Consider the following 23253-nt stretch of genomic DNA (forward strand, 5'->3'; position numbering starts at 1 on the left):
CTCCGTATATGTGGGCTACAGAACTTGCAACCTGGCACCTAAGAGATGACCTGATTGAGGTTTATAAGACTGTGAGGGGAGTTTAGTAAAATGAAGAAAGGGGGAATTTTCAGTCTTATAGAGAATTCCAGAACTCGGGGTATAAATGAGGTTACAGGAGAAGAGGTTTAGAGTAGATTGTAGGAAGTTTTCTTTTAGCCAACCTGCTGTGAACAGATTGCCTTCACAGATGTTGATGCTGTCAGTCTGAATAAATTTAAAGGTGAGTTGGTCAGTTACCTATGTTTTCAGGGAAGCAAATAATATGTAATGTATTTTCGCCTGTACTTTTTTTTTCAGCCAGGTCAGCAAAAGTCTGTGGTTTTCTTGCACTAGTTGGCGATTACTATTACCATTCATAATTGTAGCTAATCGAAATATTCACAAGAGGTAGCTTGTTGTTTCGTTATGTTATATATTTCGATAAACATGTTTACTCTGAAATGAAATATTACTTTATTTTGCTACTTAGATAAATACACAATATTAAGCTCATATAGATTTTTTTTTCTCTGTTTTAAAGCAATTAATTACAGAATCTCTTTTTATATCTATTGCACACTCATGGTGGCGCTTCTTGTAAGTTCACGCACAAAATATTTTGCTGTTCGGGAGTTTGCGGTTTAGTTATGCACACTCTAATTATATGGTGAGCCAGTTTGACTAGGTAAGCCATGTGCCTTTTGGTAAACAATATAGATAATTATATTTTCTGTAACAATTCAAATTTAGCTTAACTGCATGCCTTACGATGTATGACATAACTTTTCACGACAGTCACGTAATTAAGGAGTACCACTAATTCTGGTCTGAGAGACCACGGGTCTATCCGAATATTTTAGATTTATTATTATTACTGGCTATATAGTGCAAGGAAACCTGAGGCACCAACCACAAAAAAAAAAAAAAAAAAATTCCGAGTTACCCTGAGAGAGAGAGAGAAGTAGAAGGGAATTACCAAGAAGGCTTGTTTTCGTAAAGGCGACTACGATGGTCTGATAAATTCTATACAGTGGGACCAACTGATGATGTTACCAACAGCAAACTCAAAATGGGAAGCATTCAAAGAACTTATCTTGGAAGCTACTAGGCTTTACATACCAACTAAGAAATATTGTTCAAGGTTCAGGCCTAAATGGATGTCAGAGGCACTAATGAGACATATGACAGAGAAGAAAAATGCATGGGATACATATAAATTAACATGTGACACAGAAGCCTATGATAGATATAAGTTGATCTGTAACCAAGTTACAAAGGAGGTTAGGCAGGCGAAGGCAGATTACAATAAATCTTTGGCAAGGGATGCAAAGAAAAACAGCAAGGAGTTCATTACTTATGTAAACTCTAAAAGGAAGGGGATGAATCAGATTGGTCCACTTGATATTGATGGGTCAACTGTTGATGATCCTGCTCAGGTAGCTAACAAACTAAATGAATATTTTGCATCTACATTCACACATGAGGAGTTATTCAGGAAGTGGAATGCCATAGATGAAGTAAACACTGGCAGTGAGCTAGATGATCTTGTAATAATTGAGAGTAAAGTGGAGGAGAAATTGTTGAAGATAAATACAAGAAAGGCACCTGGGGTGGATGGGATCTATCCAGTTATATTAAAGGAGGCAGCAAAGGAAGTAAGCAATCCGTTAGCCATAATTATGAGAGCTTCCTTGCACTCAGGGGAGGTACTCACAGACTGGAGATGTGCAAATGTAACCCCAATTCACAAAGGAGGATCAAAAGCTGACACAAGTAATTATAGACCTGTGAGTTTAACTTCTGTTCCAGGAAAATTAATGGAAGCACTGGTTTAAGAAGCACTGCAGGATCATCTGGACAAGAATTCAGTTATAGCTCAGACAGCATGGTTTTTTAGCATTTTGTTAAGGGAAGGTCAATTTGATTGGATACTATGATGTAGTCACAAAAGAATTGGATGCAGGGAATAACTTTGATATTATATATTTGGATCTTAGAAAGGCTTTTGATACTGTTGCACATGGAAGACTGCTGCACAAATTGGAGCAGTGTGGCATTGGTGGCAAATTGTTGCTATGGATAAAGGGATGAGTGGCAGAAGACAGAGAGTGGTAATTAATGGACACTGCTCATCGTGGACTAATGTTATTAGTGGAGTCCCTCAGAGTTCAGTGTTGGGTCCATTGTTGTTTTCTGTATTTATAAATAATATTGATGATGGTATATCAAGCTTAATGTCCAAATTTGCAGACAATACAAAGTTTGGCAGGGTTGTTAAGGACGCTACTGACGCTATGCTGCTGCAACAGGATCTGGAAAGGTTGAGCAGATGGGCTGAGAGGTGGCAAATGAAGTTTAACATTGACAAATGTAAAGTACTACATATGGGAAACAGCAACCCCAGAGCAACGTATCAACTCTGTGGTACTATACTGACAGTGGTAGAGAATGAAACGGACCTGGGGGTGGTTGTGCAGGTAGATATGAAGTTCTCTGAGCAGTGCAGACGGGCTGCAAGAGTAGCTCATGGTGTATTGTCAATGATATATAGGAATTTTTCTAGCAGGGATAAGGAGGTGATTATTCCCTTGTATAAGGCAATGGTCAGGCCACACCTAGAGTACTGTATACAGGTCTGGAGGCCTCATTTCAAGAAGGATGTAGAGCTGCTGGAACGAGTACAGAGAAGGGCAACAAGATTAGTGAATGGAACAAAGGGGTGCTCTTACAAAGAAAGGCTTAAATTTTGCAAATTACAGTGTCTGGAGACTAGGCACCAGCGAGGTGATCTGATAGAGGTTGGCGCATTATAGCCCTAGTAGCTAATGCGCCAATAAAACCAAAACCAAACCAAATCTGATAGAGGTGTATAAAGCCTTGAATGGTTTGAGCATGCTCAATGCTGATGGGACTCTTCCTCTTGCTCAGAATAATCACCTTAGAGGGCATAAATTCAAATTGAGGAAAGACAGATGTAGGATAGACGTGCGGAAATTTGCCTTTAGCCAGCGGGTAGTTGGTTGGTGGAACAGACTTCCATCCCTTGTCGTGAAAGTTGATAGCCTAAATAAGTTTAATGCTCAGCTGGACAGGTATTTCGAACGAACAGAGGGGTGAAGTGGAAGTGGGTTTTTTTTTTTTTTTTTTGGCTGATGCTGCATAAGCTTGCTTTCTTGCATCAAATGCCGCTACTAATGCTGATATATATGTACACTGCCATGCAATTAATATCCAGACACCTTTCTGTTGGTAATTGGTCATGTCTTATCTAAGCGGCACCTCCGTAGCCAGGTGGGCAGGAGCAGCAGTGCATAGCACATGCTTCTTGATTAGACTGGGGTTCGAGCCCGTCACCACCAAATACGGAGGATGCGGAAAGTTCATGGAATGACCACCGCATATCGCCGGAGCAATATGGCCTTAGTTGCTAATGCTCCTAAAAAAAAACGAACAAAAAAAAAACACCTTACCTAAGCACCATGGACAGGCAACTATAAATATGCTCATAGGCCTTTGAGGGGACAATAGTACAATTATGATTGCAAGTTGCTGTGATTAATGGAGTTAACAGACTTCCACTGATAATAGGGTATCACATAAGCATTTGGTCTGTATATGGTATTTCACTGGTACTGATGATCCCTAGGTTGATTGGTAATGAGCTGCAAATGGAAGTATACTGGTGCTGAAACCATCATGGAACAACTCGGAAACCTGCAAAGATTTATCTGCTCAGAATGCACATCAGTGTTGTCACTGAAAATACAGGCCGTCACTGAGATGATTGGGACACGCGTCAGCACCAGTACAGTGAGCAGGATGTTGCATGTGGGTTACCAAAGTTGTGCAGCCGTTCACAAGACACCAATCATCCCAGCTAATTGGCAAGTGTCACCACCTTATTATAAGGCCCGCTATTCTCGGAGACTGTAGATCAATGGAAAGCTATGCTATGAAGTTACAAGTCAAGGTATGTGGTCTGAGAGTCTTGTCTGGTTGTGGCAGATGCCTGGAGAAAGCTACCTGCTGGATTGTATCATCTCAACAATGAAGTTTGGTGGAGGCAGCAAGGTGGCCTGGGGCTGTTTTTCATGCTTTTGATTAAAAACAGTTGTTTTGGACAAAACCACAAATGGACATCTACCTAGATGTCTCAGACGATAATGCTTTGCTCACATTAACAACAATTCAGGGAAAGTCCAGGATAATGCTTCATATTATACTACTTAAATTGTGATGGACTGATTTGAGCACATGAGCATTTAAAAAGTTGGTCTGGCCAGCCCAGAGCCCTGATCTCAATCTTATAAAGAGCTTCTCAGTTGAATTGGGTGTGTGAGAGGAGAGAGTGCTCAAAAAACAGCTGAACTGGTTGTGCTTTGAACACCAAATGGTAGAAAACATTTACAAAAACTGGTGAAGAGTGTTCCATGGAGAATATAGGCTGTTGTAAAGGCTTAAGATTTCAGCACACTTAATTTTCTTGTAAACAGAGGCTATTCGTTGATATTCAGGTGTCTGGATATTAATGATAGGGCCGTTTTGTGCGTGTGTGTGTGCGCCTCATAGGGTGTTGTGTGTAGAAGAAATGGTTAAACTGCAACAAGATGTAGATGTGGCTGAGAAGCGGCAACTGAATTTTAATATTGACAAATGCAAGGTTAGACACTTGACATGGGGAGTAGAAATCTCAGAATAACGTACAAACTGTGTGGTACCACACTAAGCAAAGTGGAGAACAAAAAAGATCTTTGTGTAATTGGGCAGTTAGATATGAAGTTCTCTGAGTAGTGCTGCCAAGACAGCTCATGGGGCTTTGTCAATGAAATACAGGAATTTTGCCAGCAGGGATAAGGTGATTATCCCATTGTATAAGGTAATGGTCAGGCCACATCTTTAGTACTGCATGCTGGTCTTGAGGCGTGATTTTAGGGAGGACATGGATATGTGGGAATGGGTGCAGAGAAGAGCAATTAGATTGGTGAAGGGAACAAAAGGGTGGTCTTACCAAGACAGGCTTCATTTTTTTAAAACTGCAGCATGTAAAGACTAGTCACCCGCAAGGAGATCTGATTGAGGTGGTTAAGGCTTTGATTGGATTGAAAAAGGTCAGTGCTGATGGAATCCTTCCATTTGCTGAGACTATATGCATGGGAGGGGGCATAAATTGAAACGGAGGAAAGGTAGTTTGATTGCTGGGTAGTTGTGCAGAAATTTGTCTTCAGGTGGCAGGTGGTTAATTGTTAGAACAAACTCCCATGTGGTCTTGTAGAGGTGTGTAGTTTGAATAAATTTAGGGAAGAATGAGGGAAACTGTTAGAAGGGATGAACAGGTTGGCAAGTGTTGGTTTTTTTTTTTTTTTTTGCCTGATGTATAAGCTTGCTTTCTTGCATCATTTTCCACTATTAATACTAGTACAAAGTATATTTATCAAACAAGATGTATATTTTTGCAGAATGATAAACATACATATTTCTTATCAAGCAACACTTGCCCAATGCATTTTGCTTTAGTACTTTTCCATGTATATATCATAAATAATTATAATAGCATTACCTTCTATAATTTCTTTAGATTTACTCACAAAATTTGATTTACCATGTTACAGCTTTACCAATATGGCAGCTTTAAAGAAGACAGTTTACGAGATTTTGGGTCATCCAAGGTATTGTAACATTTGTACTGTTTTGAAGAGACAAATCACACAAAATGCAGATGCGACCACCGCTGCTGTTTCTGTAGATCATAAGACGTGTCTTCATCATCCTGTAATGGTAAAAGAAGTTATTGAGATGTTGGCTCCCAAGAGTAAACAGGTTAGACTAAAAGTTTCTAATCAATGTCATTTTTACTTTCATAGTCTTCAGTCACTAATCTATCCATCCGTAGTCAGTCCTGTGTTAAACTTGTGCTCTATCAACTTTTTGTAATATCAATATGTTTCTTTTTTTTTTTCATTTTCCACATCTAGCTATTCTTCAAATGAAATTTTTATCCCTTTCTCAGTATTGTTTTGTAGTTATTGAATCTAGTTCACATGCCTTGTAAAGTTTTTACTCTTAGTTTTATATGTCATCTGTCACTTGTATAAAATATGTATTCAGTATTAATTGTTATCCTGCATATTTAGTTAATTTTTAGCAGTACTCGCGTGCTTTATATTTTCTATGAGGTGCAACTATAAAATAGCAGTTCTGCAAAAGAACAAAACCAGAAGTCTTCAAACACCCATAAATACCAAAATCATGCAGTCGATGTAACCTTGCATTGTCTCTTCTTAACAGTTTAGTACTACTTTCAGAAAGTTTGTTTATGCCTCTCAAGATTTTGGATGGTCTCTTCACTTTCTTTGTCATCTGCAGTGTCTTCTTCCTGTAGGATTTATAATTCACTGCTTGTTGTGGAAGTTATGTTTATGCATTCTCTGCAAGTGGTTAAGCCCACTAGCATTAGTAGAGGCATATGATGCAAAAAAGCAAGCTTAAATAGCATCAGCCAAAAAGAAAACCTTCCCATTTCATCCATCCATTCACTCCAAATGTTTGTCTAGTTCTGCCTTGAACTTTTTAAGTTGCTGACCTTCACTACAACAGATGGAAGTTTGTTCCAACTATCAGCTGGCTAAAGGCAAATTCCTGCACATCTATTCTACAGTTGTCTTTCCTCGATTTGAATTTATGTTCCCTCAGGTGTGTAATTTGAGCAAGAGGAAGAATCCCATTCGCATTGAGCTTGCTCAATCCAAGGCCTTATACACCTTAATTAGATTGTCTTGCAGGTGCCTAGTCTCCAGATTATTATAATTTTAAGAGCTGCTTTTGAAGCAATGTTATGTAGACTTTGCTGCATTTCTGCGGGGTTCGAGCCCGTCACCACCAAATATGAAGGATGCGGAAAGGTCACGAAATGACCACCGCATATCCCGGAGCAATATGGCCTTAGTTGCTAATGCTCCTAAAAATCAAATAACAAGCTGCATTTCTGTACTCATTAGTTTTCTGATTATCCCATTCATCCTATTGTAAGTTTGTATTTTGGATTCTAAATTGATGTTATCGCATAATATGATGTTTCAAAGGTACTTAATTTCAAAATTTGCTCTGTTATTTTTCCACCAAGTTCTGTCTTAACTCGTTAAATATTATTCCACAAATCTCTATTGCTTTTGTGTCTTTGTCTTAGATATTTTCATTTTATATTTATTTTGTTCAAGTAATTTGCTGCAGCTTGAATTTTATCTTCTGATGTAGCAATTAAAACTTGGTCATCTGCATAAAGAATAGTATTTAATTTTAAATCCTTTTAATTGGATTCTATTTATACAAATGTTAATCACCATAGGTGAGAAGCCACAGCCCTATCTTACACGTTTGATTTGTTGTAATAGATTTGAAAATTTTCTGTGAGCTTAATGACTGCTTTTACTTAATGACTATAAGATTTTTATTGGTTTTTTTATTAGTTGTGGTGGTATATTATATTCTTGCAGAATTTTCCAAAGTATTTTATAATGAAGGTTGTCATGTTTTTTTTATAGTCAATAAATAGAAGGAAAGTGGGTAGGTTGAATTCTTTTCTGTTTTTTCCATAATTTGCTGAATTGTAAAAATAGCATCTTTGCAGCTTCTTGCTTTTTCTGATTCCACATTTTTTTTTTTTTTTTCTCTCTAAGTAATTTTCTGTAAACGTAATTAATTTATTCTTTAAAATGTTTGCATAGGTTTGGAAGCTGTTGTCTGTAGTTTCATATTAATTTTTGGTTCCTTTTTTATAGATGCTTATTACTATTACAGTTTCTCATTCCTTTGTGATCTGCTGAGATTTGAGAATATTGCTAAATAAGATTAATATATATTTTTATTTCTTTTAGCAATGGTCACCGCATTTAAATAGTTCAACACATATATTATCTATATCTTTTTTTTTTTTTAACACTTCTAAGGTCATTTTGTCTATATTTCCCAGTTTATTACTAGCTTCATTTTCCTGTAAATATATCTGTGTGGTGTTTTTCATTCCATAATAATCTGTAATATTTTATCCAACCTTCTTTTAGGATTAAGTTTATTCTTGGTCCTTTCAATCATTTTCTATTGATTGAATACTTTGAAGCCTCTCCTTTGTGAGAGAGAATCTCTATTGAAACATTTGATTGTGACTGGTTACAAGATTAAGTATTGCAACTTTCCCTTCATGGCCAATAGGCCAGGGGTTTACAGATAGGTGTTTTTGATACATTCAAGAACAAAAACAAGATGACATTAAATGATATAGGGATAAAACGAAATGACAAATACAATTTACAGTAATGACTGTTGTCCTCACAGTTCATGGGAGAGAGCACTGTCAGGCTCATTTCTCCATTATGCTCACTAACTAATTCACAGGGTCTCCAACTGGGGCAGTTTCACTTCTGTCTAGACGGTTGCAATGCTTTGTCAAGAGATGGTGGCGGTACATCCGCTGTGGTCGCCATTCCCTGTATTAGGTAAGGGGTTTGGCGATTGTCAGATGCAGCTGACAGTTTGTGGTCCATGGAGGGTGTTGGGCCGAGCATCCCAGGTCTATATTGTGAGTTGACGGCAAATTTGTTAAGGTCGGCGTCGATGTCCTGGATTCCTCCAAGCATCTGTTGTGGTAGGAAAGGATCTGATAGGTGGAGGCATGAATGAAGAGGGCAAATAGTTGGGTTGGCTCTGAGCTGGGCAGGTGGAATCCTCCAGCCACAGAGATCCCAGAATGCAGGAGATGTGATCAGACCGGTCAACATCTTTACTGTGATTATCAGTCTTTTTTTCATCAATGAGAGAGGGCATTTCCATTTTTCCATTCCATTTATTTGTACACACACATTATTACATTTATATACAAAAGTTACAAAATATATACACATTAACATTCTCATTATATGTATATAAAGTACTATATTATATATGACCTCCTGGTGCATAGCATTGGTGTATCCCAGAATCAAGGGTGGCTCCTAGGCAAAAGCCCATCTCCACCTAATTCATCTGTACAGCCGTAGAACCTCTATGAAGTTGGCTTAAAAACATGTGTGCTGTATTATAGCAACGCCGCTACAAGACAACTGCTACCTGGTGCCTTTCTCTAGGCCTGGGTTTACATTGTCTGTTTGTGCCGAATGCACAAGTCCCACACCCACCGGAGGTAGTGCAATACAGGTGGGTGCCTATCTCGCTTCCTGAACTTGGAGCGAGTGAATAATTAAATAAAATGAAAAGTGAATCACTAGTGGAGAAAATTCCACAAATTATCCTCAGTCCACCAAGAAATAGTAATTATTATATAAACAGATATATACAACAGTTGTTTTAAATGGACTAAGTCTCCGAATTCCTGAGAATCTGGAAAACAATATATAATTAGTTTACATACAATAGACTATGTTTAACTACAGAAATACTCTTCAGAGAAAGACCACCTCCACATTCAATTAACAGCACTAGCTAGTCTTTCCGCCAGAACTTCCAAACCTGCTGATATGTTGTCAATAGCAATTGACAAAAAAATCAACACAATACCGATTCACGTAAATCTTCCATTTCCACATTAATCATTTGTCTTTTTGTGAAGTCCAGACGTTAAATTCACTGTAGGTTGAGAGTATAATGAACAGTTCAAAAGTACATGAATCCGATAGAGACTCAATTGTATGTTCTCAGTTGGCGGACAGTAAACAGACGCAATATAAAAACTTATGAAAGGTGTGGAGATCATTAAACAGGTCACAGTGTCCGTACACAGACCTGTAATGTTGGTAATCACCAAATCATTATTTAAAATAACTATTGCAGCCTGGGCCATTTCAGTTGTATGAACATGGGTTGTAACCTGCACTTGTAGGTTACCCATTTGAGGAGCCAATATTCCGCTGCCCAGATTTCAGCTGCATAAAGTAGTGGGGAGTATATAATGTTCCTGACATATTTTGTTGCTGTAACCCTGTCCGAGACTTAATGCTTCGCTCTCCATTTCAGGTGCGCCCCATGACTGATGAGTTTGTCAATGTGCTTGTTGAATCTGAATTTTGTGTCAAAGACAATCCCCAAATCTAGATGATATGGAACAGTTGGGATGGAAACTCCACTGATGTTGGGCGAGGTGATTGTTGTTTCTTTTTTCAGGGAGTAGAGCATGCACTTAGACTTTGCTGGGTAGCCCACTAGTGTGAGGAGGACACTGTTAATTTCCTCTGTGATCCTAGAGGGATCTGTGTTTGCTTGGATGGTGGTCAATATTTTAAATCATCTGCATAATACAATACATCTGCTGTCTGGCTTATGAAAGGGGAGATAATGGCAGTAAAGAGGGGTGCACCTGTAGATAGATTAGGTTTTTTTTTTAACGATGGAGTACAATAGTACGGTTGAGAAGGAGTGATGAGAGGAAGTACAGTGCATCCCTGCCTATAGAGTAGTGGTCGTCAAGCAGTTGTAGGAGGGCAGGTACATGAATGGCATCAAAAGATGCTTTGATGTCAAAGTATGTTAGGAGGAGTTCTTTTTTCTCAAATTCTCTAAGGATGCTGTGGGTGGTGGCAAGGAGATTGGTAATGAAGAATGAATTTGTGGTGGGGCATCTGGAAGTATGAGAGTTATTAGAGTTGGAAGGAGGGCTCTTTCTAGTAGTTTCAGGGGAGATGGGTCTGAAGTGTCTTTCCAATGATGGCATTCTTATTTTTGGGTGTGGCCTTACCAGATATACATTCCATTGATGGGGGAAGATGCAGCTAGTCAGCACTGCATTGAAGATGCTAACAAGGGGCTGGATGATATATGGTCCCAGGCATCTCAACGTGAACTGCGGTATTCCATCAGCACCCATAGCTTTAGAGAATGGGGTTGAATTCAAGGCTGTCAAGATTTGGTTCTTTGATATGGTGATAGTTGTCAGAGAGTTCTGTTTGTCATGATTGAATAGGTGGTTGAGGCTACTGCTGGATCTTGCGATGTCTTCAAATCTGGTTATGAAGTCAATCCACTTCTGGGGATCAAGTTGCTCTGGGAAGCTGGTGGTTTGTTTAGTGTATAGTATCTTACCTATTGCTAGCAAATGTTCAAAATAGCTCTTGATGGTCTGGGAACCTGTTCCTGTGATTTAATCCTTGTGGGCAGCACAGTTAACTGGTAGGATTGCTGTCCTCCCCACACTGGGTAGAAAAGACCTAAGTTTGAGACCTGTCGATGATGGGAGAAATTTTTATGGGCCTTTATCATAATGTGACTGAGTTAGTTGGTCTGAGGCAAGCATTGCATGTCCCCACCCCCTCCCCCGGAAACTTGGGTTTTTCATCCAGCAAACAGAAAATTAACCTAAAACTTTCCAAAACTTTTTTCAGACATATAAATATCCATAATCACAGATGGAAAACTAAATCAATAATTGATTTAGTTCCACTACTTCTCCAGCCAACATAGTTGGCCGAGAAGTAGTGGATTTGCATAGGATACATTGAAGATAGTGTCATTAATTAGGAAGCATTAAAATATCTGTTTGGCTTGACTTATTTATCTTGCACTTCCTTCATACAAGAAACTAAAGAAAGAAACCTTGGTTAGTTGAAACTAAACAATACATTTTAGCATGGAAAAAAAACCAGTGGCATTTTCAGAAATCTGTAGGGGGAGGGCTATAAAAACCTAATTCATTTTGCAAATTTAACTTATAAAATAAATTTCCATACAATTAGAGTATTGTACAGAACTACATGAAGTTTTTTTTTTTTTTTGTATACTTTCAGGTTTTTATAGACATGACATTTGGTGCAGGAGGCCACACCAAACACTTGCTTTATGCTGCTGAAGGCATCAAAGTTTATTGTTTGGATAGAGATCCCAAAGCTCATTTGTCGGCTGTATCCTTAGCTAAAGAGTACCCGTAATTACTTGTTACTGCTTTTTTTTTTTTTTTTTTGTTAATCTAAATATTTGAACAAATATTAAGAAACTAAAGAAAGTAGGATATTATTTCAGCTGGTATTGAAATAGTTTGAGAATATAATGCTAATCTGCATTATGGTTTTTATGTTGGTTTCATTGGAGATACTATTGTCTCTTTAATGGGCAGTAACAGAGCTTGGGCTCATTTTAGAAATGATTGTATTATCACAAGTTAAATTTACTGTATTCTCCTTTTAATTGAATGACACAACCAAAAAGGTGAATCTGTTTTCGTTAAAAATTTAAAGGCACTATTTTTACTAGTTTCTGGGCCATTCGGCTCATCATCAGACAACAGGTATCCTCAATCAGTAACCTTGTGTCAAATGATGAATAAATGTATGAAGTCCGTAAAAACACTACTCCTATTACTGGACCGTATCATCCCAATACAACGGTTTAATAATGAATCAAGGTCAACAAGCAGTTTGAGAAAATAATGCTACTCTGCATTGTTTTTCTAACCTTACTTTCTGGGGACACTGTTGTCCTTCCAGTAACTGCTCACAGTAGCTTGTCTGCCGACAGAAAAATATGAAACTGGATAGCATTATTTTCTGAAACTAAAGACAATTAATGGCACAGGAAGCTGTAACTGGTGGTGACTGTGAGATTCTTTTCATTATATTTCATCCAACAGATCCAAACAAGACATGTGATCATTAAATTTTTTTCCTACAAGAAATAAATTGTACCAGTAGAGAGAATATTTAAGATGAATTGCATTCTAGATGGATGAGAACACTTAAATAGTTCTGTTTTTCCTTACATATCATTCTTAATTAGGGCTTGCATAAAACCGAGAAATTTCAAAACCAAGTTTAACCGAAATTTACTCTTAAAACCGATTTTCTCAGACTTAGGGAAAATAATTAAAAGTTTATAACACAGGTATTTATTTTATCTTGGGTAGATTGTAAAAATCATAATCAAATCTTTTAAACAAAATCTATCACCTCTTCTAGTAAAGAAAATTACAAAATTAAAATGTTCCAAAAAAATTAACCAGCTTGAGATTATACAAAATTACAAATTGTATTCAAATCCTTTGAATAAAAACTACCTTCTTGTATAGTAAACAAAAAAATAATAAGCTCTATAATAATAATAATAATAAATAAAAATAATGTGAAAAAAAAAGCTTGGGGAAATTACTTTACTATTTATTGCTCAGCTTTTTTCTGAAAATGATCCTTTAAAAAACACAGTATATTAAGCATTTTTCCTGATAGAGTTGACCTTATTTTTGTGTTAAAGAGACCAGTGATCGAAAACACTCTCTCAGATTGGACACTTGTTGGTTTAATGGTCAGCAGTGCTCTATAAACTTTCTCCAGCTTTTCACTTCTACTGCTAGTTGCCTCCAAAATTTTAAATTCTTTGCTGATTTCCAATTCACTCAGATATTTTGAAGGCTCTTCAGTTAATCTCTTTATTACACTATCATACTCTTGCATGAGTGTATCTCCAACATCGGAACTAGACGAGTCTTTGTTTTCTTCTAAAAGAACAGTTCGTTTATTTTCAGTTTGTTCATTCAACGTTAAGACTCCTTCAGAATGTTTTGCAAATAATCTCTGATAAATCTCTTCAGCATGCTTTTTCAAAACTTGCTTACTTGGAAAATCAAAAGTTCTTCAATCTGAATCTTCTTTCCTAAACTTTTTTGGGGTTGCGTAGATAGCTCAACAAAACCACAGTTTGGCAATTTCGTCTTGCATTGTAATGCTGCAAAAGGCTTTGGTGAAACTTTAAAAGTAAATGGGTTTTCTGCTGTATCAAGCTTAGCAAGCAGAAATTCTATTGAAGACTGCTTTAAGTAAGTCTGTATCTTCTGAGGTTATAGCCTTCAGAATCATTTAACTAGTCGCAGAGTTTCACGTAGCAATTCAAGTGTTTTCCAGTCATCGTCAGACACAGCTTCAGTTGACAGTACTGCACATAGAGCATTTGGAATGCAATTTTTCAATTTCAAAAATCTCTCAATCATATAGAATGTGCTATCCCATCTAGTCTTGCAATCTAATATAAGTTTATATTCTTTCCCATTAAATTTTGCTTTAACAAAATTTTGTAATATGTCATTTTTGGTAGGCGATTTTTGAAAAATCTTGCAAATTTTTCTGACTTTGTTAATAGTTTGTGCAATATTGGCCATTGGATTGAAGAAATAAATGAGCTCATCGGTAAAGTCGGTTTGATAAAGCATGCCTTGCTGTCTTTCTTCAACTTCTTTATTATTTTCATTTTCTTCATTGTCTTTAGGAGACTCAGAGACTGTGGCACCATAATTGATTGCTTTTTCATAAAGTACATCTATAACTGACAGATGTATACAATGGGCTATACATTGTTGATGATTAGGCGTAATTTGCTTGCCAAACTTAATCATCATTGCTGCTCCATTGGTGGTGCAGGCAACAATATCCTCATCCAAGTTCAAACCAAATTCCTTCAAGTGTCCATTCACAATTTCCTCAGTTCTTCTGCTATCAAGTGAACCATTAATCTCAATAAGACCTAAAGACCAATGATTGTCTTTTGAATGCACATTTATATTCATATACCTTTTATTTTGTATAGACGTACATTCGTCTAGAGTCAATGAATACCGTGCACCCAAAACCAATGAATTTTTGAAATGCTGAATGAGTTCTTCTTTCTTAGTTTTATAATAATTCAGAACCATTTTTTTAATTCCATTCACTGAGGCTGGTGGTAATTTATCGTATTTATTTCTCTGAAGGTTAAGGCTTGATTGTATAAACTCACTCTTGGCAAATGAATTAAAAAATCCATCTAAAGCAGCTAATTTTGAAATCTCTTCATCCATAGATTTTTTAACGATAAAGTTTTCTAATGTTCTTACCATCCTCCAGACGACTTCATTATCTTCTGACATTTTGAACATTGTGCTTCATCTTTGCTTTTTCGAGCAAAATAATTCCATACATTTGATTTCATCTTAGACATATTAAGAGTAATAAATATTAATTGGTAGGAATTTATATCACCAACAATTTTAAATAAAAATATTAAAGATAACACAATACTATGTGTCACTCCCGCAAGCACTGAGTGAAGAGTCTAAACGAAGCAAGTTTCAAATTTTTCACGAAAGAAATTTTTTATTTATTTACTTGCAATTTTTTTCCCCAATTAAATCTATTGTATTTTCAAAATTACATAAAAGCTAAATTTGGTGAAGCTGCTTTTTGGAGAATATTTGTCCGCAAATTTAATAGGAATAAAGAAGCAAAAACTTTCTACGATTGAAATTTGATGCAATATTCAGCGAATCTGTTTCTAGTGGGTAACCATCAATAAGGCGCGTTCCATAACTTGCCTGGCGAACAAGATAGATGGAATGGAGAAATGTTGAGCATTTTCTTTTACGCTATCGTTTCGACTCACTCAGTCGTAAATGAGTACATCTGCATCGTGCCATGATACAGGTGGGTAGATAAAAGGTACCCCTCCTAGATTTGGGCCACTTGCCCATGAGATTCGTACCTTAAAATAAAATAAAAAATATAAAGCAGTTGAACGATCCAGACAAACAAACAAACAAAAGAAAATGTGCGTAACAAAAAACTATATTCGAGGGCTAACTAAAAAAATATTTGAATCCGGTTTTAGAAGCTCGGTTTCGGTTTTAACAACTCAGTATGAAAACCGAATTTAACCGGTTTATAAAACCGGTTTGCAAGCCCTATTCTTAATGATAGGATATGCAGAGATAAGTCCAGTTTTGCAATATTAAAAAAAAAACATTTTTCATCCTTCTCTGATTCTCATGGATAACAATATTGAATGAGCACTACATCATCTGTCTCCTGATGACTTGGTTAGGATCAGAAGGGAAGGTTGAAAATTTGTTAAAAATAATTGTATAAGATGTAAATTGCCTTTTAACAACAGCTTCTCAGGCACATTTAAATACTACTTGGAAAGGCTGAATGCCCTTCTTGCTTTGTTTACATGATAAGATTAATGGATCATCTCTTAGCGTACCCACAATTCATATTTAAGAGAAATCCTTTTAATTTTATTATATTCATGCAGAAGGGGGATGCTGTATATGTTTGCTATATTGTTAAAAAAAAAAAAGATGTATTCTGAAAGTACTTTTCTAGTCATAAGGGCTTAAAGACTTCTTGACATCAAGATTATTAGATTCTTTTAATATATATGAGGACTGGTACAAAAGTCCTAATTTTTTGCTTTCAAATGTGGCAGCGTAAATCATTTCATGTGGTGCTTGTAATCGGTCTGGTGAGTGCAGCACATGGATAGTTCAAAATGGTGGATGTTACTGATATATGTATCAAGCAGAGTGGTGATTGAATTTCTTACCAAGGAAGAAGTGACACCTATTGAAATCCATACGCATCTCAAATATGTTTATGGTGACAGTACAGTCAGATGTGGGGAAAAGTAACATTGTTGACAAGCCCCAAAACTGCCAGCCAGTTCTTTGATAGCGGACAACAAGAGCAGGATCGATGCACTGATCAAAGAGGACTGGCATTACAACATGCGAATAGTGCAATGCAGTAGGTATAGGGAAACCTATTGTGATAACCATCATAAAGGAACTAGTCTACAACAAGGTTTGTGCCTGGTGGGTCCCGAAAATACTGACGCGTGAGCATAAAGAAGCCCAGAAAGTCACCTGTACGGAACTTCTCCACTGCTACGAGAGTCAAGGAGAGGGTTTCATCCATAGTCACATGTGACGAAACCTGGGTCCACCATTATGACTGAAACAAAGAGACAGTCGATGGACTGGCACCGTGAAAATTTAACGCTGAAGAAGTTCAAAAGATAGCCTTTTGTCGGTAAAGTCATGGCGAGAGTGTTTTGGGACAAAGATTGGGTCTTGCTTGTGGACTTCTTGGAGAGTGGCACCACAATCAACTAGATTTTAAAAAGTTGAAAGCCTGCATTTGTAGAGTGACCAAACAAACCTTAATGAGGTTCTTGTCCATGACACTGCATGACCCAAAAGCAGTCTTCACACAATGGAGGCCATTACAAAAGTGAGGTGCACTGTTCTTCCTCAGCCCAGATCTTGCACCTTCTGACTTTGGCCTGCTGAAGGATGCACTCAGTGGAACCCATTTTGTAGACGACAACCAGCTCAAGCACAGTGTTTGCAAAGCCTTCCGGAGCAAGAGTAAGGACTTTTACAGGATTGGAATATATGTTTGACTCAGAGATAGTGGAAGTGCATAGAAAATGATGGTAAAAAATAACAGTGTGTTTTTTAATGATTGTGGATTAACTGATGTAAAATGCATAGTTGCAGGAATTAAATTTTTTTGAGGAAAAAATTAGGAGGCATTAACTTTGTACTGCTCCTCGTATTTTTGTTGTAAGATTGGTGAGAAAAATTGAATGGATAGTGTTTGGCATTGTATAATGTAATTTAAGAATATCGGGTATAGGAAAAGCAAGGTACTAATAAATCAGTGTTATCTTTATATATTGATGTGACACAAGTTGTCGTGAGAAAGCTTGACACAACTGTTTAACCTTTTCGAAATGGAGTTTGGGATTAATTAGTATCTTGATTACAACTGTTGTGAGTCTTTAGTCTAGGCAGAAAATGATGTTGGAGATTTGGATACAACCTAATTGCAACGTTTTTATCTCGAACAGTTGTAGAACATTTATTAAAAAACCAGGGTTTGGTTAAACAGCAAGATTTTGGGGTGTAACGAGGAATAAAGAATTTCACTGATGTGACTTCAGAACCTGCAGATAAATGAACCACTAGGTGGCAGTGATCACAGTGTGTTGAAGTGGGATTTACTCAAGGAGGTAACTACCATCAGAGGTAAAGGGAAGGGTTTTTGTTTTCGTAAAGGCGACTATGATGGTCTGAGACAGTATTTAAATTCTATACAGTGGGACCAACTGATGATGTTACCAACAGCAAACTCAAAATGGGAAGCATTCAAGGAACTAATCTTGGAGGCTACCAGGCTTTACATACCAACTAAGAAATATTGTTCGAGGTTTAGGCCTAAATGGTTGTCAGATGAACTAATGAGACATGTGGCAGAGAAGAAAAATGCATGGGATACATACAAATTAATGGGTGACATGGAAGCCTATGATAGATATAAGTTGGTCTGTAACCAAGTCACAAAGGAGATTAGGCAGGCAAAGGCAGACTATGAAAAATCCTTGGCAAAGGATGCAAAGAAAAACAGAAAAGAGTTCTTTACATACTTGAACTCGAAAAGGAAAGGGATGAATCAGATTGGTCCACTGGATATTGATGGTTCAACAGTTGAGGATCCTGCTCAGGTGGCTAACAATCTAAACGAGTATTTTGCATCTACATTCATGCATGAGGAGTTATTCAGGAAGGAGAATGATGTAGGTAAAGTAAACATTGGCAGTGAGCTGGATGATTTTGTAATAACTGAGAGGAAAGTGGAGGAGAGATTGTTGAGGATAAACATAAAAAAGGCACCTGGGGTGGATGGGATCTATCCAGTTATATTAAAGGAGGCAGCAAAGGAAGTATGCAAACCCCTAGCCATAATTATGAGAGCTTCTTTGGACTCAGGGGAGGTACCCATAGACTGGAGATGTGCAAATGTAACCCCAATTCACAAAGGAGGATCAAAGGCTGACACAAGTAATTATAGACCTGTTAGTTTAACTTCTGTTCCAGGTAAATTAATGGAGGCACTGGTTAAAGAAGCACTGCAGGATCATCTAGACAAGAATTCAGTTATAGCTCAGACGCAGCATGGTTTTGTTAAGGGCAGGTCTTGCCTGACCAATTTGATTGGATACTATGATGTAGTCACAAAAGAACTGGATGCAGGGAATAACTTTGATATTATATATTTGGATCTTAGAAAGGCTTTTGATACTGTTGCACATGGAAGACTGCTGCACAAATTGGAGCAGTGTGGCATTGGAGGCAAATTGCTGCTATGGATAAGGGGATGGTTGAGTGGCAGAAGACAGAGAGTGGTAATCAATGGACACTGCTCAACGTGGACTAATGTTAATAGTGGAGTTCCTCAAGGTTCAGTGTCGGGTCCGTTGTTGTTTTCGGTGTTTATGAATGATATTGATGATGGGATATCAAGTTTAATGTCCAAGTTTGCAGATGATACAAAGGTTGGCAGGGTCGTTAAGGACAATACTGACGCTATGCTGCTGCAACAGGATCTGGAAAGGTTGAACAGATGGGCTGAGAGGTGGCAAATGAGGTTTAACATCGACAAATGTAAAGTGCTGCATATGGGAAACAGTAACCCCAGAGCAACGTATCAACTCTGCGGTACTACACTGACAGTGGTGGAGAATGAAAAGGACCTGGGGGTAATTGTGCAGGCAGATATGAAGTTCTCTGAGCAGTGCAGACGAGCTGCAAGAGTAGCTCATGGTGTCTTGTCAATGATATACAGGAATTTTTCTAGCAGGGATAAGGAGGTGATTATTCCCTTGTATAAGGCAATGGTAAGGCCACATCTTGAGTACTGTATACAGGTCTGGAGGCCTCATTTCAAGAAGGATGTAGAGCTGCTGGAACGGGTACAGAGAAGGGCAACAAGATTAGTAAATGGAACAAAGGGTTGCTCTTACGAAGAAAGGCTTAAGTTTTGCAAATTACAGAGTTTGGAGACTAGGCACCGGCGAGGTGATCTGATAGAGGTGTATAAGGCTTTGAATGGTTTGAGCATGCTCAATGCCAATGGGATTCTTCATCTTTCTCAGAATAATCACCTCAGAGGGCATGAATTCAAATTGAGGAAGGACGGATGTCGGATAGATGTGCGGAAATTTGCCTTTGGCCAGCGGGTGGTTGGTTGGTGGAACCGACTTCCATCACTTGTTGTTGAAGTTGATAGCCTAAACAAATTTAAAGCTCAACTGGACAGGTATTTCGAACGAACGGAGGGGTGAAATGGGAGTGGGTTTTTTTTTTTTTTTTGGCTGATGCTGAATAAGCTTGCTTTCTTGCATCATATGCCTCTGCTAATGCTAATCAGAAGATACGTACTGAAAAGATGAATAGAAATTACGCAGACTATCCCATTTCACTCTCTTAGGATGATGAACAACAGGAAACCAATAAACGTCATAAGGAGGAGACCAGGTGGTGTCAACTGGGATTGTATGGGATCCTAGTAAGTAAGTGAACAAATTGTGTAAGGTCATTAGTAATACTAGCAAATGTCTCAGCATTTGCTAGTATTAGACCAACTAGATCCACACAACCAGGAAACTGAAGCCAGCTGGAGTTGTGATAGTTAAAATCATCAAAGAAAATTACACCGATGAGCCAAAACATTATGATCCCCTACTTAATATGATGTTGGTTCTTCATGTGCAGCCAAAACAGCTCATACCCGGCGAAGCATGGACTTTACAAGATGTCTAAATGTATCTTGTTGTATCTGGTACTAACACGTAACCAGCAGGTCCTTTAACTCCTGTAAAGTCCATGGTTGAGACGTTGCAGATCGGAGTTGCTGTTCCAACACAAACCACAGATGCTCGATGGGACTGGAAGCCTTTCTCATGTTCCGCGAACAAGTCTCGAACAACCGGGCGGTATGGCGTGGCGCATTATCCTGCTAAAAGATAGCACCACCAGAGGGGAAGACCATTGCCACAAAAGGGTGTACCTGGTCAGCAACGATGTTTAGGTAGGTACTAGACATCAGAGTGCCTGGCACATGGATGACTGGACTCAGGTCTCCCAACAGAACATCGCTCAAAGCATGATACCGCCGCCACCGGCTTGTTTTCGTCCCACGGTTCATCCAGGTGCCATCACTTCCCCGGGTAAACGATGCACACGTACCCGGCCATTCACATGGTGCAACAGGAAATGTGATTCATCGGACCAGACGACCTTCTTCCAATCACTCAAGGTCCAGTTTGCGTGCCCATTGTAGGCGCTGTCTCTGGTGAACCGTGGTTAGCATGGGCACACGGAGAGGCCTGCGGCTATGCAGCCCCATTTTCAGCAGGGTTTGATGTACTGTGTATTGTTATACATTACTCCCACCACCAGCATTCCAATTACCGGCGAGTTGCACCACAGTTGCCCTTCTGTTGCCACATACCATCCAGGAGAGCCTTCGCTCACCTCGAGCATCAATGAGCCGTGGTCATCCAACACCTCACTGGCGGTTCGTGGGGTTTCTCTCCTTGGATGACTTTCGGTAGGTACTAACCACGGCTGACTGTGAGTAGCCCACCAGCTGTGTCGTTTCGGATATGCTCTGACCCAGTCGTCTGGCTGGGTCAGAGCATATCCATTACAATTTGGCCTTTGTCAAACTCGCTTAAGTCCGCTGCCTTTCCCATCTGAAGAACAAGAGTAATGCTGATTAATGGAGCTCAGCATCAGGTGTTTTTTAAACTGTGTCCCGACCCATGCACATGCCGTAGTTCACCTGCAGTTGCTTTGATTTGCATAACAACTCGCTGGTCATAATATTTTGGCTCATCGTTGTGTTGAACTTTCTGAACAGTAAAATAATTCTGAGAAAGTAGAATTTTAAAGAAGGAATGTCAAAAAGTTCTGAGTGATTTGTAGAGTTGGGAGAATGCTGAATTTGACAGAATGGAGTTAAGAGATTAAGTTGGAAGAGGTTTCAGGTTAGGAAGTCTAACAAGAAATATTAGAGCAGGTACCACCTTTAAAGCAGAAGAAATTGTGGGGTAAAAAAATGAGGAAAAGTGTGATTAGTGGTTAAGCAAACTGATAATTGAGATTCTGTCAGAAAAATTAAGTAGGTGGATTGTAGGTGAAAATGAGCATCATTGATATTGGAATTGAGACCATATATATTTGATGGGAAGGAGCAGCAGTGCGTTAGCACACGCTTCTTGATTAGACCGGGGTTTGAGCCCGTGCCCACCAAATACGGAGGATGCGGAAAGGTCAGGGAATGACCACCGCATATCCCTGGAGCAATATGGCCTTAGTTGCTAATGCTCCTATAAACCTAATAACAAACAAACAGCTAATGCTACTAAAAACCAAAATAACAAATAACAATATATATTTGAGAAATGAATTAGGAAATCAATTGGTGGTCAACATAAAAGGTATGGACTGTGTTGAATTGTGGTATTACTGGGACTATCCCTAGATGCTGTTTGATACTAACGCATTATGGGAAGTGTTAAAGGAATTTATCCTGGAGGTCCCTTACTCCCGTGTGATAAGTACTGCAAAAATTGATGAGAAGAGAACTGAAAGATTTGAATAAACAATTGGCTATCATGCAACACTGCTTCATAGGATAACTGTAATCAAATCACTGATAGGGTAAGACTTGCAGAAGCTTAGTTTGAAATATCTCTGGGAAAAAATATTCTACTGATATGTGAATGCAAAATAACAGATAAATTCGATAGGTTACTTAAAATCAAAGTGGTGGTAGAATCAATCTGCCAAATGGCAGCCTGGTTGAACAGGTATTTTATAATAATCTTTACCATGAGGGAATAGTGAAATTGAGCTTAACTGCTGTAAAATAAATGACAATATTATCAGAGAAAGTGTCTACTGTGGCTGAGAGAGCATTAAGCCTAGGGGCAGATGTCATATACTGTAGAAAGTGGCAAATGAGTGTATTCCAAATAATAATGTTAATGAGATTAACTTTAGATTTGGGTTCTATTCCACATTATGTTAGTTCTTCATCACAGAAAAATCAAGCAGGTCTCTTAGCAGCTGTCACTGTCGAAATAAAAACATTTGAAAAAATGTTTTCTAAATGGCAAAAATGACTTGCACTACTATTATTATCAGCCATATGGTGCAAGGAAGCCTGAGGCTTATGGTGCACCAGCCAAAAAAAAAATTCTGAGTTACCCTGAGAGAAAGAGAAGAATGATGATATCCAGCTCAGGACCCTGGGTGTGCCAAGCCCATACAGATGTGAGCCGTTAAGATTGTTTTGTTTATTTCATTCATTTTTTTAATCTTAATTTTCACATGAAATAAGATGATGAGTAAACAAATTAGAAAATATTGAAACTTTAATAGTGAAAAATATTTTTGAATAAACTGGAAATGAAAACACAAAGTAATTAAACTTTGCTTATTCTTCATCCCCATCTATAAAATAGTTACAGTAATGCAGTGGTTCCCAATCTTTTATCACCGAAGTCACTCTTGAAGTTAAGATGCATATTCATACACACTTAGTGACTGCCATTGAATAATCTCACTAGTTGGGAACTGCTGTAGTGATGCATGAATGTCATATT

General features: G+C 38.1%; 1 protein-coding gene across 3 annotated transcripts in view; it reads left to right on the plus strand.

The window, feature by feature from the left end:
• Nucleotides 1-659: 659 nt before the first annotated feature.
• Nucleotides 660-23253, plus strand: part of LOC150077474 (12S rRNA N(4)-cytidine methyltransferase METTL15) — a 39208-nt gene continuing 16614 nt past the window's right edge. The window contains exons 1-3 of one of the 3 annotated variants that reach the window (XM_090385663.1): nt 660-706; nt 5631-5838; nt 11787-11923. In XM_090385663.1, the coding sequence (XP_090241789.1) occupies nt 5641-5838; nt 11787-11923 (335 nt within the window). In that variant the 5' untranslated portion in view covers nt 660-706; nt 5631-5640. The remainder of the gene's footprint in view (nt 707-5630; nt 5839-11786; nt 11924-23253) is intronic. The other 2 variants (XM_090385664.1, XM_090385665.1) reach the window with 2 other exon arrangements.

This window comes from Mastigoproctus giganteus, chromosome 12 (assembly GCF_048544385.1).
Source record: "Mastigoproctus giganteus isolate SK-2022 chromosome 12, ASM4854438v1, whole genome shotgun sequence".
In the NCBI taxonomy this organism is placed as follows: domain Eukaryota; kingdom Metazoa; phylum Arthropoda; class Arachnida; order Uropygi; family Thelyphonidae; genus Mastigoproctus; species Mastigoproctus giganteus.